The sequence below is a fragment of the Vespula pensylvanica genome, chromosome 7 (assembly GCF_014466175.1).
Source record: "Vespula pensylvanica isolate Volc-1 chromosome 7, ASM1446617v1, whole genome shotgun sequence".
In the NCBI taxonomy this organism is placed as follows: domain Eukaryota; kingdom Metazoa; phylum Arthropoda; class Insecta; order Hymenoptera; family Vespidae; genus Vespula; species Vespula pensylvanica.
In genome coordinates this window covers 6,089,299-6,105,846 of record NC_057691.1, presented here as the reverse complement: position 1 = coordinate 6,105,846, position 16,548 = coordinate 6,089,299, and the positions used below count along the sequence as shown (strand labels likewise).

General features: G+C 28.6%; 5 protein-coding genes across 16 annotated transcripts; 2 read left to right on the top strand and 3 right to left on the bottom strand.

The window, feature by feature from the left end:
• Nucleotides 1-332: 332 nt before the first annotated feature.
• Nucleotides 333-2,703, bottom strand: LOC122630367 (mitochondrial fission regulator 2-like). Its single transcript, XM_043814806.1, has 5 exons — nt 2,532-2,703; nt 2,191-2,378; nt 1,977-2,119; nt 1,612-1,828; nt 333-1,523 (listed from the first exon to the last, which is right to left on the bottom strand). Exons 2-5 carry the CDS (start codon nt 2,376-2,378, stop codon nt 1,370-1,372), a joined length of 702 nt encoding a protein of 233 aa, XP_043670741.1. The 5' UTR covers nt 2,532-2,703; the 3' UTR covers nt 333-1,369.
• A 121-nt stretch (nt 2,704-2,824) lies between these two features.
• Nucleotides 2,825-5,713, top strand: LOC122630362. The gene is made up of 4 exons (XM_043814794.1): nt 2,825-3,337; nt 3,810-4,094; nt 4,810-5,025; nt 5,126-5,713. The coding sequence occupies exons 1-4, from the start codon at nt 3,071-3,073 to the stop codon at nt 5,603-5,605; spliced, it is 1,248 nt and encodes a 415-aa protein (XP_043670729.1). The 5' UTR covers nt 2,825-3,070; the 3' UTR covers nt 5,606-5,713.
• A 397-nt stretch (nt 5,714-6,110) lies between these two features.
• Nucleotides 6,111-7,828, bottom strand: LOC122630363 (ADP-ribose pyrophosphatase, mitochondrial). 2 transcript variants are annotated; one of them, XM_043814796.1, is made up of 4 exons: nt 7,687-7,828; nt 7,103-7,349; nt 6,618-6,878; nt 6,111-6,542 (listed from the first exon to the last, which is right to left on the bottom strand). In XM_043814796.1, exons 1-4 carry the CDS (start codon nt 7,687-7,689, stop codon nt 6,244-6,246), a joined length of 810 nt encoding a protein of 269 aa, XP_043670731.1. In that variant the 5' UTR covers nt 7,690-7,828; the 3' UTR covers nt 6,111-6,243. The 2 variants fall into 2 exon arrangements, with proteins under 2 accessions (XP_043670731.1, XP_043670730.1); XM_043814795.1 differs by having other exon boundaries at nt 6,111-6,878.
• LOC122630359 (myotubularin-related protein 14) lies at nt 7,794-13,231 on the top strand. Of its 5 annotated transcripts, none has more exons than XM_043814788.1 (7): nt 7,794-7,921; nt 9,617-9,735; nt 9,846-10,402; nt 10,865-11,184; nt 11,267-11,729; nt 11,863-12,195; nt 12,322-12,593. In XM_043814788.1, exons 2-7 carry the CDS (start codon nt 9,649-9,651, stop codon nt 12,464-12,466), a joined length of 1,905 nt encoding a protein of 634 aa, XP_043670723.1. In that variant the 5' UTR covers nt 7,794-7,921; nt 9,617-9,648; the 3' UTR covers nt 12,467-12,593. The 5 variants fall into 5 exon arrangements, with proteins under 5 accessions (XP_043670723.1, XP_043670724.1, XP_043670722.1 ...); XM_043814789.1 differs by lacking the exon at nt 7,794-7,921 and adding an exon at nt 8,263-8,392; XM_043814787.1 differs by lacking the exon at nt 7,794-7,921 and adding an exon at nt 8,776-8,909.
• On the bottom strand, nt 12,800-15,615 carry LOC122630364 (peroxisome biogenesis factor 10-like). 7 transcript variants are annotated; one of them, XM_043814797.1, is made up of 5 exons: nt 14,947-15,614; nt 14,115-14,295; nt 13,702-14,026; nt 13,379-13,630; nt 12,800-13,286 (listed from the first exon to the last, which is right to left on the bottom strand). In XM_043814797.1, exons 3-5 carry the CDS (start codon nt 14,011-14,013, stop codon nt 12,969-12,971), a joined length of 882 nt encoding a protein of 293 aa, XP_043670732.1. In that variant the 5' UTR covers nt 14,014-14,026; nt 14,115-14,295; nt 14,947-15,614; the 3' UTR covers nt 12,800-12,968. The 7 variants fall into 7 exon arrangements, with proteins under 7 accessions (XP_043670732.1, XP_043670733.1, XP_043670734.1 ...); XM_043814798.1 differs by having other exon boundaries at nt 15,049-15,614; XM_043814799.1 differs by having other exon boundaries at nt 15,276-15,614.
• Between the last annotated feature and the right edge of the window lie 933 nt (nt 15,616-16,548).

Genomic DNA, 16,548 nt, shown 5'->3' with positions numbered 1-16,548 from the left:
CGTCGACATAATCATTAATATTACCTATCGGAAATACATATATAATTATCTATTAACATTCCTTTCGATCAAGAACTGTTCTAATTCATTTATAATATATGTTAATACGTATTTTGAAAACGATACTAAAATATTTGATTTATCTGATTACGTCGGGGTAATAAATATTAATTAGTTTGCGAGATGATGATATTTCCTGTTGATTATTTGTATGGTTTCATTTTTTTTTTTTTTTTTTTTTTTTATTGTTTTTTTTTCCTCTATCTATTTCAATCAATAAGAAATATTTAACAATTTTTTTGTGAGATATAATAATAAAAAGAGAAAGATAATTTTCTTTAACAATAACGTTTATTTTTTCGTATTTATTATTAATAAAAGCTTTATGTATAAAACGCATCTGTACATTCGTAATATCATTAAAGATCGTATTCAGTCTCTCCACAAACCAATTACGAACGGGTCTATATTATTTTATCATTATAGTATTATGTTATTCGAGAATATATGCGTATAAGAAAATGGTATACATTGAACATAAAAGCGCATGGTACGAACATAAAACTTATCGCATGTCTGAAATTCATATCGAAGATTCATAATTCACTTACTTCTTCTTCTTCTTTGGAACCGTACACATTATATTTGTTTTCATTCATAATCGGTGAAATCCTATTAAGAATCTTAATATCACAATAATCATGTTTAGGAAACAGAAATAATAATCTATATAATTCTGGCACGATAAAATAAATGATTAAGTTATTACTTGATATACATTAGCCGGATATGTGAATTAAAAATTAAAGAATATAAAGTTCTATCGTCTCATGTAATCTCTTAGATTGAAGATACAACAAATAAAAATGTGTTTGCGCTAATATATTCGTTACAATTTGGAATAAAATTTCGTCAATATATGTCAAAATTAAAAACGAGATCTATTTCCGTGAGAGAATTGCACTCCACCCTTCGATTCTTTGGTTAGCAAAGTATTATCGTTACTTGCTGTAACAAAAAAATCTACCCTGGCAAATTCAGAGAATCCTTAATATCATCTATTAAAGTATGTCTCTCTTTCTCTCTCTCTTTCTCTCTTTCTAAAGTGAGTTCTATTCGTTTTGTACACTACGCTAGGAAAAATATTTCATAGAATTACCTAAATCTTATGTGCCACGCGTTTAAATTCGTTTTAAATTAAAAGGAACTGTGTTATGAGATAAGTAATTGGATTATAAATTTAAAAGATTCACAATATTTAACAGCACGAAAATAAATTGTTGCATTGCATAAATGCATATTGATTGCATACGATCGTTGTCATCAAAGCAACGAATTGTATGGCGTGCTGTACGATTATTAGTACAAACTAAGTTGAAAAAGAATCATCTAACGTTAAATTACCAGATGAGTTTCTGCTATCGGGTGATTGCATTGCGATGTATCGTTTACGTAAAATTTCTTGCAAGTCGTTGCACGGACTATTTACACGTTTCATTTGTAATGGTCGACCTCCAGGGGATCTAAACGCATAAAATTATATGATTTGACATTATCGATGTACTCCTGCATCGTTATGCACATACATTTCAATCTAATACTTTTATTTACCTTGCGATCGGCCTCAACTTGACTTTATCAATGTCTTTCAATATATCACCCATTGATTTCTGTGTATTTAATGGCACTTTTTTACGATCTTCAATTTTGTGATCTTGTAAACTTGCCCTTCTTGCAATGTGCGGAGTTGAAGGTGGCGGAAGCGGCGGTGGTGGAGGTGGCTGAGGTTTAAAATCCTTTTCGCTGGATAAAGATGCAGTGGATGTATCTATAATGCAAATTTATTTATTTATTTTTTTTTCTTTTTTTTTTTTTTCATTTTTTTTTTCTCAAATGAAAATATATATATATATATCTCTTATGTAGATATGTAATAATACTAAAGTTAATAGAGATACATATTATATAATACTTACATTGCGATTGTTTACTACTTTTAACTATTACCGATATCTGCTCTCTGAGCTCTTGTAATTCTTGTTCTAAAGCAAGTAATCGAATTTCAGAACCAAAGCTAATTGGTTCTAATAAATCCGGTCTGCTACCTAATAACCTACCACTGTAAAAACGTCGGAAGAATATTATTTGCTCTATAAATTTAAAATAATTTCTTAAAATAGTCGTACCAACCTTGCAGGTCCATAACCATTTGAATCAACATAATCATTACTAGTTTCCTCGTTAATCATGGAACTTGTCATAGAATGCAGAGGTGTGACGCTTACATAAATTTTTGGAGGTGGCCTTAAAGGTAAAAATGATCCAATTCTGCGAACGATACTCCTTCTTTTACCGTAATATTTAGGTGCTTCACCCATCTATAAAAGTATAATTAACTTAAGGTGTTTTAAAAGTATCTAATTGTTATACAACTCCTCGTTACGTTCTAATTGAAAAGTTTACCTTCTTTAAAAGAAAAATATTTAGGTTATCGTAGTCTCTTTGTTAGAAGAATAAAAAAAAAAGCTCACCTTTGAATTTATAAAAAGTTTTTCCGAAAACTTGTTACTTTTAACTTCCAATTCCGATATGATACATGAACACGTGTAAGATATCTAGCAGAGTACATCAGGGTCATTCGAAATTTAAAACGAAAATAGCTTCGTTACATCGACGCGCGGCCAACATGCATATGACTGCACAACGACAGGTTGTTGAAAGCAACGTAACCAAGCGAAACAAAAAGGCATGAATTGTATGGTATGAATTAGAACTTCGTTGAGATTACTGGTCACTTTATATATATATATATCGTTCACAATGCTTGAAATATAATTTATAAAAGTTCCGTATTACTTCTCGGTGACTTTATCGATCGTTGATAACTAGACAATTTGTAGTACGTTTTTTCGCCGTAGGAGGCGAACATGTATTTTTCTTTCTATCAGTTATTTCATCTTCATCTTCGATAAACACAACATATTCGTAAAATCAGTCAAACAAGTCGCAGGTAATAAGTCCCCATAGATTTTCATATATAATTCGATAAAATTGTTTTTTATTAATTAACATGTGGAAATTCGTAACACGGGGCATTCGTGAAACATTAGAACGACGAGTATGTCGTACCGATATTTATTCGCAAATTATTCAAGACAACAATACGAAAAATGAAATTAAAAAAAAATCATTATCATGTAATCATAAATTTGTCGGAGCAAGTTATTCCGCATATAAGAATGGATTTTGTGGATCCACGAGATCTAAAGGTGCCAAAGATAATAATGAAGGTACTAAATGGGATACCAAACATAATTGGACCGAAGCAGTTGGCTGGGTAAGTGGACAATTTTCTTTTAATTTAAATTCTTAAATATTATATTCATATAAATCATTAATAAAATTATAATTTAAATATAACATAGATAATTAGATATTTCAAATATTGATATCGTAATAATTAAATCTGCGTTAAAAATAATTATTTCAAATGTTGACTTTTGTAACGACAACATGATACGCGATATATATGTGAAATTGAATATACGTTAATATTGAATGAAACGCAATGTTTATTTTATCGTAATCTATCAATGATCAATATCCGTATGAAGTAAATATTATAAAAGTACATTAAATGCTAAGATTATATTAATTATAAACAATTATTTTTGAACCGTGCAAATATATTACGTTCTTACCAAACACACACGTATTCGTGCGTATATGTACGATCACGCGTGTGTGTGTGTGTGTGTGTGTGTGTGCGTGGGTGATAAGTAATATAATTTTTTGTTTGCTTTTTGCAGTCTAGTGTATTGGCAGTTGGTTGGGTAGTGTGCCAGTCTTTGTGTTTTCATAGAAGATTCTTTAATAAAGATAAAAATGAATTATTAAATTTTGAAACATCGCTATTATCCCAGGCTCGCATATCTTATCTTCTTAATGAAATTTTAAATCTACATCCAAAAAATATATTACCCGTTACTAATTGCATAAATGGCACTAATAAATATATTGGTAAAGAAAAAACTAAAGAGATTGAAACCAAACAAAAATTTGAAAAATCTTTTGGACCTATCACAGTCGAAGAGGTAAGAATGCTGCTGTTAAGACATTATGAGCTCTAAAGCTTACCATTGCAAACTGAAATATATTATTGATTAAGAAGATATATATATATATATATACTTTTATTATGTACATACTTTTCTTATATAAACTATATCGAATTATAGTTATAAAACAGAAAAAAGTATTTAACGCATCTTACATTTGTTATTTAAAAAGTATGTGTACACTTATATATATATTTTATGTGTAGCTATAAATAAATATTTAATATATATATGTAATAAAGCATTCGTATTAATCATTTTTTTAAATTTGCTGCATTATTTGTGTAGTTATCCTATGTTAAAAAAAATTTTATGTCATTATATATTTTTATAACATTTTATTAATCTTTTTTCCTGAAATTAAATTTAAAAAACCGAGTTTTCCACCCTTTTATCTACTATTTCCTATTTTCATAAATATTCTCCTTCATGGTTCTTGACAATTTATTTACATATAAATTTATTGAAAAAATAAAAAAGAATGAAAATATTTATATATCATGGAATAATATATCGTATTTAAAAAAACTTGAAAAATTTAATTTAAATTTCTACAACGAGGTATAAAATACAAAAAAAAAAAAAAAAAGAGAGATAACAATCAATAGATCTTGATATGTATATTAAAACTATATAAAACACTTATGTATTTTAAATCCTATTAGAAATCTATTTATTACTGTATTTTTAGGCCTTCAATGAAGCTGCAGATGAGTTCAATAATGTTCATAAATTAGTTATGGGAGAGCAGGAATTGCATTTTGGTTTAAAAGCACTTGATGAAAAGCGTTACAATGATGCTGTGAGGCATTTTTCAACTGGGATAAAATTTTCTTCGGTTGAAAGCATGTTTAATCTTGGTCTGTGTTATGAATTAGGACTTGGAACATTGATAGATTATACAAAGGTATATTAAGTTTGAAATAGCAATTATATTTTTAATTCGAAAACAAAATATAAATAATTATAATAGAAGAGAAAAGAATTTACAAATATTAACTTTTTAGGCTGCAAGCTACTATGATCAAGCAGCAGAACAGGGTCATGCTGATGCAATGTATAATTTAGGAGTATTTCATGCTCAAGGAAAAGGTGATTTTATTTTAGATTTGGACACAGCACGTTTATACTTTAAAAAAGCTGCACAATTAGGTCAGATTCAAGCACAACAAGCACTTGACTTAGAAAATATTGCAGAACAATCGACAAGTAATGATGACGTTACAAATGTTTCAAATGATAAATATTCATTAAAAATCAATAATTTTCATTATGAGAGATCTAACAAGCTATTTACAAAAATAGCAAATTATGCTAATACATATAGTAACCAATCACATACTGAATACAATAAAAATTCATCTGAATGTCAAAGCATAGACATAGTTAAAAATCCTACAGAAATATTTTTAGATTATTTAGGATTAACAGAACCGAATATAGTTCCTGTTCCAATTAGTTTAGATGAGTGTAGAGTACAATGTTAAGTACTCACAATACAAAGTTTACAATATAAAATACTTAAGTAAAACGTAATATAATCCTGTAATATTAAGACATGTATGTTAAAAAGAAATTAAGTTTTAAATATTTCATCTATTACTGTGAGATCTCTTCCATATTTTTTTATCATTAATGTAATAATTCACAAAGGTGTTTATATTTTATGTATAGATTACATAAAATATTTTTTAATTTATATAATATTTTTTTAAGACATAACAATCTTAATTAAATAAGTGTAACATTTTTGTAAATATTTAAAAATAGATATGGCTGTATAGAGAGAATAATATAAAACTTTAATTTTCAAAAAAATGAAATAGTAATGTATACTTAAAGAAATTTTATCTGAACGGAATTTTTTATTCGACTAAATAAAATTAAGAGTATTTTTTATATATAATTATTTACATATTAAAAATCTTAAAAATTGTAAACTATATTTTTTATATCTAAAAAAAAAATCATTTTTTTATCTTAGATATCATTAAATATATAAATGTGATAACTTTTATATATCTAAATTAAAAAATTCTACATAGTACAATAATACCTAAATCTTTTTCCTTATCTTATATTTATCGTAAAAAATATTTGATATTTTTTAAGTTATTATTGTGGTTTACCAATGTGCATCATGTTTCTCAACAGTTTTTTTAATAAACTCCGAATGACTAGCATATAAATTTAGCTTTGCATCTGCATCCATCCATCTTACGTTACAAGCATCATCTCCAGCCGTTAAAGGTAATTGTCCAAAAGTATTGTTATCTTCGTCATGAAAATTTAAAGCAACAGTTTCTATCCAAGCATTATCTGTGTTTCGGGGATCATCGACATAACCCTTGTAAATTTCAATTCCATTTGTAAAAAATAGATTCATATTTGTTTCCATCTCATTGCGCTTGGCAATGTCATTTTCTAATAAATTCATAGCTTCTTCCATAAACTCTCGTTTTAATGTAACAGATATTATTTCACCTGGATCTACCATACCTCCAGGTATTGCCCACTCTTTGCAATCTCTTCTCTGAATGGCTACAAATTGTAATATAGGTTTATTCGTAGTTTTATTTATTTCTAATACGTCATTGCTATCTCGTTTCCATCGTGTGACGATTGGATCCGCCGCATGATTTGGTCCCCAACGACCTAAAACACCTCTTCCAATAATACCTGTTCTACCAACAGGATTTAAAGGATAGCCATCTTCATTTATAACATATTCTCCCATATAACTTTTACGATCTATTTTTCCTATATAAAAAATTAAATAGATTGGAATAGATGATGTTTAAAATATAATAAACTATGTACACATGTATAAAAAAATATATATATATTTTTTCTGCTTAGTATATACATTTCATTAATCTATCATAACCAATAAAAGTTTCTTTTCTTTTCTTTTCAACAAAAACATTATTATCATTCAAAATAAAGAGTATAATAATTGTCTTATATCTCAGGAATATTCATACCATCTATCGCATTCCATTTTGGTACGAAAGAGGCACTTCCAATTTCTGGATCTGCCCAAGGTTTATTTTGTATACTAGGTGCAGTATATTTAATTGGTTCATATTCAGGATATTCTACATTCCACGATACTTTGCTCTCTTGTACTTCGAATCTTTTAATCTTTGAATGCGGATAAAATCCTAGTCTACATTTTTGATGGATCATTTTTACGCATCTACCGTACATACGTGTAACGTGTACCTGTTTCTATTTATTGACAAATGATAACTAATATAACCAATAATCCTTGCTTTATTATGTTCTATTTGACTCTTATATACTTATATACATATATACTTTGTTTATATGCCAATTTATATATATATAAGCACGTTATAAATATATATATATATACATATATATTTATATTATATATACATAGTATAAATCATACAAATTATAAGCAATCAATTTAGATATATTTTATCAAACATCTTAAATTGAAATGTCTCAATTGTTTCAGAATATATGTATAATACATGCAAAGAAATACCATATAAAAATAATAATGTTACATACACATTAGAAATATATAATACTATACCATATAAGAAATTCCTGTTGCTATTAATTTATTTGTTAAACCGATATCTTTGATTGTTATTATATCTCAAATTGTTCAACTGACTTTCTTGTTTTTGTACATATTCACGACCTTCAAAAATGTTCATTTATCCGACAGTGTTTCCATTTATGTATAATTTTGAAGAGAAGATCCGTTCGTTCAGCGACTAATATCATATCGTGATTCCTCAAAAAGTACAATATTCTCTATAGAGGTAATATGTTTATTTAAAAAATATATTTTTTACGTTCTAAAAAAAAACACTGCACAAGTACTTTACCATCGAACATCTTTGTCCTAGCTACAATTTAAAAATGAGCTCGCGAACGATGCTCGAACGAATCAGCTTTGTGAGAAGTGATATTTTAAAATTGGAACGATAAATCTTTAAGTTTTATGAAATATAAATTTTGTTGTTCGAATGATATATTAAAAGAAAAGGAATTTTGTACGTTGTTGTTATTAGAAAATATATAAAGTTATTTTTCTTATTTTTACTCAGTTGCTTTTTATCTTAGTATTAATAGTAACGGATTTTTTCAGTCAATACTTACGTTAGCCCTGTAATAAAATGTTTCGTCCAATTAATTAAAAATAAAATATACACTTTTTTTTCTCTCTCTTTTTTTTTTAACACATATAAAGTTGTCGAATTAACACATATGGCAAATGGAATGATCTGTCGGTAATTAAAGTTCATACGTATAAGTAAGATGTGACATGGGTGCATATGTATAGTGTGTTCACATTTTTAAAACGTGCTCTAAGTGATATGAAAAAAGAAAAAATTGCACTTTAATCGAAAATCTAATAATCTTCTCTACTCGTTAACAATAAATGGCAATGACTATTTTAGTACGTACAGTTCGCAATGCATGCAAGTGCAGATGTGAACATTGGATTTGCTATGTTAAGAAAAGGTTATGTTGCCCCGTTTTGTTATATGGATAATATAGTCTATCACAGAATTTTTAAATAATACGAACGCTAAAGTTTCATGAGCATTAAGTTTGGAATAGTGAAAACTTGAATATGTGAGCACATCAAGAAACATTTATTACGGTCTATAGATTTTTATACGCTTACCTTATGTAAAAATATTGTTACATTATTTATATACTCCTTACACAGATATTATAATTATCTAATATAAAAATGTGAAAGTATACCAAACGATCATCTGTTCAATTAATTAGAAGAAGGTTCGTCTCTTATTTATTATTAATATAAGTAATAAGTATATTAATAATAATAAGTTGGTCTATATATAATAATATAGTAAGATATATCTCGTCTACTCTAATAATATATTTACATAATATTATTACATAAAGTTTAAAGTCTATGCATTTAATTCTATAGAATAATGATAATTATTTCGAAAACGAACAATTTTTTACTTTAGTAATATTAATGGAATTATAATTTATATGCCGATAAAGATTAAATGTGAATACATGCAAATAAACGTCAAGCCTTCTTCAACATTATACGCATAGAAAATGCGAAGACTGGAACTAATATGTACTATTATATCATTGCGTACGGATTAGTATTATCCCCAAATGATTAATTTATAAAAGTATATTGTTTATAAATATTTAGGTACTTGTGTAATATATTCTTGCGCATTTGATATATCTTAAGTATAAAATTGTCCATTTAGCAACTAGGAATATGGTATCAAGAACTACTATGTTTAATACATAAATATCAAAGAGCACATATATTTTGTGATCAGAAGAGTAAAAGAATTTTTAATCTGTACTATTACACATCCTATACAAAAAATGCAATAGTAGTGCAATTATTTCTTTATACAAAACACTGGAAGTACTTAATGCATAGTGTGCATAAATTTAAAGCTGTTGAGAATATAAATTCTTCCAAAACGTGGTTACTTGTTAAGTTTTAGATACATACATTGAAAGTCAGTTAACCATGACTGATATCACCACTCAAGATCTACAGCAATTAGTTATCTACTTCTCTAAGAATACTTATAAGGCTAAGGATGCGGATAGCGAAGTAATTATTTATTATGTGTATTATTATACGTTAATTATACATATTCCTATTTCATATTTTTTTATATTTGTTTATAATTTTTTAAAAACTTGAGCAATGTTTATTTTCAGAGTCAAGCCATTATGCAACGATGCCTGCTTCTTAGCGATTTAGATTATACTCATTCGATAATAAATAACGGTGGAGGTGATCTAAGTGCACATTATCCAAGTCATCTTATTATATTAGAATATGAAAAGTCCAGAAATCCCACTACATGCGATACACCACCACCACTGCCACGCACAACAGAGACTATATATGAAAGCATGTATGATCCTATTAAACTAAAGGAATTAATAAAAAGTGCTAGATTTGCTAGATGTCGTTCAAGATTTCCACTGCCTGTAATACTTTACAAGGGTAGACATGTATGCAGATCAGCAACATTATCTGGTGGACCAGAAATTTATGGTAGATCGGGATTAGACTATTTGTTTGCAAGTAACGAAGGTGTAGTTTCTGTTCAACAGCAAGTAGATGAAGCATGTGGGGGAGACTCAAGGCTTAGCGATTGGCAACTATTTGACAAAGTTAGACATCAAGACATAAAACTTTTGAAGACTCTTAATGTAGGAACCATCATCGATTTAATGGTAGAAAAGAAGAAAGTCAAATTTGGAATGAAGTAAGCCTAAGATTTCAATTAAAATATAATTTTTTTAGTCTGCATGCGATTCTTTATAAAATTGTATAAAATTTAATACAATGAAAGGATACAAATTTTGGAAACTTTACAATTTGTTAAATATGTGCATTCTTTTCTATAATTAAATTAGAAAAAAAAAATAATATTTAGGAGTACAGTGCACATTTATTTATGCATAATTCGGTGTCGATATAGTAATGGTATACAATCTGTTCGATATAAAAAATTATGACGACATTTTCTGAAATAGGAGAGAGTTGAAATTGTTATTAAGTGTATATTTGATCCATGGAAATAAGTTATTTACATTTTTTTATTAATAATCCTTTTCCACAGACACTGTAAAGTTTCATAATAGTTAGCATAGCATGTATAGTCTGTTTTACCTTGTGAATCCTCTTTTAGAGGCCCTTAAACAGAGCTCTTTTGTTCGGTACTCAGCGTGACTTCTTCAGAGAAGGTAGACAAAGAGAAGAGGTATGCTGATTTCACCCTTATTTCCTTGCCATATCCTGGGTGTGAGTTCTTCAAAGAATTTCGGGAGAATGATTATTGCGCCAAGGGTTTAGTGTTTGATTGGTCTCAGACTTACGTGGATGCACAAATTGGTATACCTGAAGATTCGATTTCTTGTCAGTTTCGAATAAATTGGGAACAATATCAAGTTTGGGATCTTATAAAACTAACTCAAAATTATTTAAAACTTATTTTGAGGTATTTGAGCGATAGTAGTAGTGGAATGCTGATTCACTGTATTTCAGGTAATAAATAAGTCTTTGATATTCCATTTTTTATAATCTTGCCTGTAATATGTGCTATATTAAAGGTATATTTTTATTACAGGCTGGGATAGAACTCCTTTATATATCTCACTATTGAGAATTAGTTTATGGGCCGATGGTGCTATACATACATCATTGGATGCGTACCAAATTCTTTATTATACAATAGCGTATGATTGGATGCTTTTTGGGCATGATTTGCAAGATAGATTAAGTAAAGGAGAAGAAATCTTTTTTTTCTGTTTCTTTTTTCTGAAATATATTCATGACGAAGATTTCAGTATCAATCGCCATAATCGTTCCAAGCATCCCGTTTTACGTAATGACAGTGATTCACAGTTGGATAATGTAATGTTTGATAATGAATCTATCGTAACTCTCAGTTCAGTCAGTTCCAACTTAAGTCTGAATAGTTGGTGTAGTTCTGTCAGTCAAAATAGCAGGGATAGTCAGGATAATAATCCACCAGCTGTGTTTCAATGTGCCTCTGGAGACAACAGTCAGGAAGATTATCATAGTAATGGGTATATTCGATTTTTTAAATTTTATTATTCCCTAAATAAGATAACTGATTGGACTTCTTTTTAATATCGTTATTGAACATCTAAATAAATAAATATATTATATATATATATATATATGATCTTTGTTTTACAGAAATGTTGTACAATTTGCATTTTACCATTCTCCAAATAAAGAAGCACACGGATCTCGATCCCCTCTTCCCCCTAACAGAACATCTCCAGTTGCTGTACCTGTACCAGGTCGTCTTCGACAACGAAATGAATCGTCTTCTTCTGGTGGTTCATGGCAAATGATATCTGGAACTGGAAGTTTACGTGGTTCGACAACAGCCAATGCACCTATTGCAGATGCATTAACTTCTTCTAACTTGGCTTGCAGAAATTTATGTGAAACTTTTGGACATACATCACAAGAATCTAGTACAACTATAATAGAAGATGAAGCATGCTCGTCGTCACCAGTACAGTAAGTTCTTAAAAAAAGAAACGTTTCTACGTAATCATTTATTCATTGAAAATGTATAGGTATGTACGCCCGTATGTATTCATGTATAATATAACTAATATATAATGTGTGAATTATATTTTTTAGAACTCGCAAAGATAGACTGCAGTGTTTAAGAACAATATTTTATAGTGCTTATAAACATACTGGATTCCGTATGAAAGATAATTCTGAACCAGGAGGTTTAGGTCAAATAATCGGCAATTTTGCAGAGAAAGTAGGAATCCTTTGATGTTCAACATACATCTTTGTGACTAATATGTCATTAATCATCTTCCGCGAATCATCAGTTTTTCATTATTGACTTCTTTCTTTAACTCAGAAAATTTTTCAAACTATTAAAGAAAAATCAAATAAAATATTTGTATATTATTGTTTATGTGGACAATGTATTGTTATATGAAGTACGGTGTGTATACACGTAATACAAATAAAAGTTAATATTTTTTTATGTATTTACAGCATATATATATATATGTATATATATATATGTATATGAATATACAATGATTCTTCTTTGTTTAATGGATTTGTAGATAAATTTGGAATAATTATATCAACCTAATTCTCTGCTCATTTTAACGAGTTTTATTAATATTCAGTATACTGCACAATACAGCTTTATCACAAACAAACAAAAAATGTTTTAATGTCATTTACTTATAAGCAAAAATCAAAAATTCGACTTTTATAACAAAATATTTTATAAAAATTTATATAATTTATATATTGTATTATAGATTCATTAAATATACTATTCTTTGGGGTGGAACATTTTCTCTACAAAAGGGACATTGTGGTTTATTACGCAACCAATTACTAATGCAAGGCCAACAAAATGTGTGACCACAGGGAGTTGCAGTTGTTGATATTGCTTCGGTACACAACTGACAGTTTTTATGCACATCTGTTTCTGTTAACTTTATAAGTTCTTCGTTATTCTTCTGCTGCGATTCATTTTGCCATATTCTTAATACAGTTTGCATTAAAGTTATAATCCCAAGCAACCTTAAACCCCAGCTAACTTTATCCATCGATGAACTACCATAAACCTTAGAAATGAATAAGTTATCGAAATATATTAAATAGTTATTCATCCATATTTAATATTATAGTAATATAATATATTTTGCAAAAAATTTACCTTTGCATAATCTATTTTAGTTAATCTTTTACCTAAACTGTAATATCTACCAGAGATATAAAAAAAACCTTTATGAATTAGTATAAGTAAAGGTATTATTGACTGTAATGTTGTTAAAATCCAATTAAACAATTTAACCGACTGCTCTGTTAATTGATTACAAGGATCATTAACATATCTTTGTAATACGTCCAATCCTTTCAATAACGTTCTTTCTCCAAAATATTCAAGAATCATACTGATAATCCTTGCCTAAAGAAATATATTTAATTAAATAAATCTTCTTTAATAAAAGCTAATTCATATCTTATACGAATATATACATTTAAAGATGGAACACTATAATTTTTAAGATTAGCTTGTACAATTCCAGTATATTCTTCGCCTAAAGTTTGATTGCCCATTCCAGATGTAAAAACAAAATATATCCATCTAGCTGGGATATCAGAAATTAGATATCGAGATAAGGTTCTATAATTCTTCAAATCATGTAATAAATTGGAAAGCTTTTCTTGCAATTGTGATATAAAATCTATATCCCTTTGATAAGACCGAAGTATTTCTGCTTGATCGGCACATTTTAATGTTTTTTTTTCATGATCTTTTGATATATTTTGATCTTCCCGAGTATCCATTGGATTTATAAACCTGTATAAATGAAAATATTTATTTTAATCGTATCTTGCATCGTCATCTTTTAAAATGATTTATCGAGTATTACAATAGATGTAATAACCTTAAATATTACATGTATTTCTTCATGTAAGAAGAGATGTCAATTCAAGGTAATAGATAATGTTTAATATCGATATCAAATTTAATAAGTTTAACTTCAATTAAATATATTTTTAATTCTTTAAGATGTTTAGGATTTTGTATCTGGAATCTTTTGTAAATACATAACCAATCTTTGATTCCTGTAAAAATTACTAACGTTAGACAATATGATATTTTTTCTTTCAATTCACGAACGCAATGATTTTTTATATTTATGTATGCATACATATTATTTAAAATTAGATAATGTTTGTATACGTACAATTATTATATAATAATCATTTTCAACGACGAAGGTTATTTTATTCGCCAATATTTGTAAGAAATAGCAATGTCATAGAAAACATAACGTTAAAAAATTTTTAAAAAGTTTATAAAATTTTTTTTTTGACAAATTTCAAATCATCGCGGTTAGAAATAATTTAAATTTTGCAAGCGCTTGAATTGCAGGAAATATATTTTTGCTAGGTTTGCTATAAGATGTAAAAAGTCATTGGTAACAATGTTTGCATTACATAAAAAGTTAAAAAAAGTACATCGATATCTTCTTTTTTTGTTTTATATTCTACGCATAGATAAATAAAAAAAGTTAGCGAAAGAAGTCAATCATGATTAATATTTATTAATTTATTTAAGTAACGTGATGTTAAAAGAACAGTCAAAGTATTTATACTTAATGCAACAATGGAATACAATTTAATAAATCAATATAATGATTATTTGAAATGAGTATACTACATTACATACACACGCACACGCACAAATGGGCAATTTGACAAATCACAGTTTACGAATGAAAATATATTATTAGGAGTTTTCAATTGCTTTTATTTTTCAAAATAATCTTTGTCAACTCCATGCACATCATGCACGATACTTTAGTGCTTTTATACCATCTTGCAAATTTGTTTCTTAAAGTTTTTCAAAATAACTGTTTACTATCGCTATCATCATCTAACAACGATCGTTGATCACCAATAAATTTTTTTAATTTCGATGACAGACAAAAGTCAAATTTCGTTTTTCAAACAAACTACGAACGACGGAACAACTTCAAAACTTTAAGGTTATACCTAAAATAAATGTTTTTTAATACGTAATGACATTTATACATAATCACCATCTATGAATGAATCCTCCAAACTTTTTAAATTAACCTCGTATATAAACATATCTAACTAGGAATGATTTGAAGTTGGTTACGTCGTTCGTCGATATTCCCATAATATTAACATTGTTGCAATTATTTACAATAACGCGATGATACGATATCGTATTACATTCATAAGGAAATAATATCATAGTTTATGCGAACTGGTAGAAATGTGCTCGGGAAACTAGTGTAAGAAAAAACGAACATGAAAAAAAAAAGGAGAAAAGAAAAAAGGTAAACGAGAAAAAAAATTCCCTAGAACGAACGTTTCAAGAAAAGGGTTGCGATCGGTAAAGAGGAAGAAGTTCATCGATTGCGTCGTCGCGAGAAACGGTCGATGACGGCAGAACTATCGCGTTACACGGACAGAGGGCAGTAGCAGCAAAGAACAGAGAGCAACGAGAGAATCATGCGCGCTACTATCGTCTTGTCTCTCTGCTCAGGCTCTGCTCTCGGTAATATTTTGTGAAGAAGAAAAAGTGGAAAAGCCGTGAGAACTCCGTTCGGTTTCGGAATCAAAGAAAAAGAAAGAAGAAGAAGAAAAAAAGAAAAAAAATTACAAATAATAATAACAATAATAATTAAAAGAGCGTAAAGGAAAACAAGTAAAAGAGAAAAAAAGACTCTGTAGAACAAATGTTCCACGAAAGGGGTTGCGATCGATAAAGAGGAGGAAGTTCATCGACTGCGTCGTCGCGAGAAACGGTCGATGACAGCAGGACGATTGCGTTACATAGACAGAGGGCAGTAACAGCGAAGAGCAGAGAGACATCGCCCTGGATAACAGTAGAATCATGCGCGCTGCTGTGGCCTTGTCTCTCTGCTCAAGCTCTGCTCTCGGTAATATTTTGTGAAGAAGAAAAAGTGGAAAAACCGCGATAACTCCGTTCGGTTTTGGAATCAAACCAAAAAAAAAGAAAAAGAAGAAAACGAAAAAAAAATTAATAATAATAATAATAACAATAATAATTAAGAGGACGATAAGAAGAAAAGCTAAAAGAGAGAAAAAAAATTCTCTAAAACAAATGTTCCAAGAAAGGAGTTGCGATCGGTAAAGAGGAAGAAATTCATCGATTGTGTCGTCGCGATAAACGGTCGATGACGGCAGAACAATCGGTTTGTATAAAGAGAGGGCAGTAGCAGCGAAGAGCAGAGAGCATCGTCCTCGATAACGGTAGAATTATGCGCGCTACTATCGTCTTGTCTCTCTGCTCAGGCTCTGCTCTCGATAATATATTGT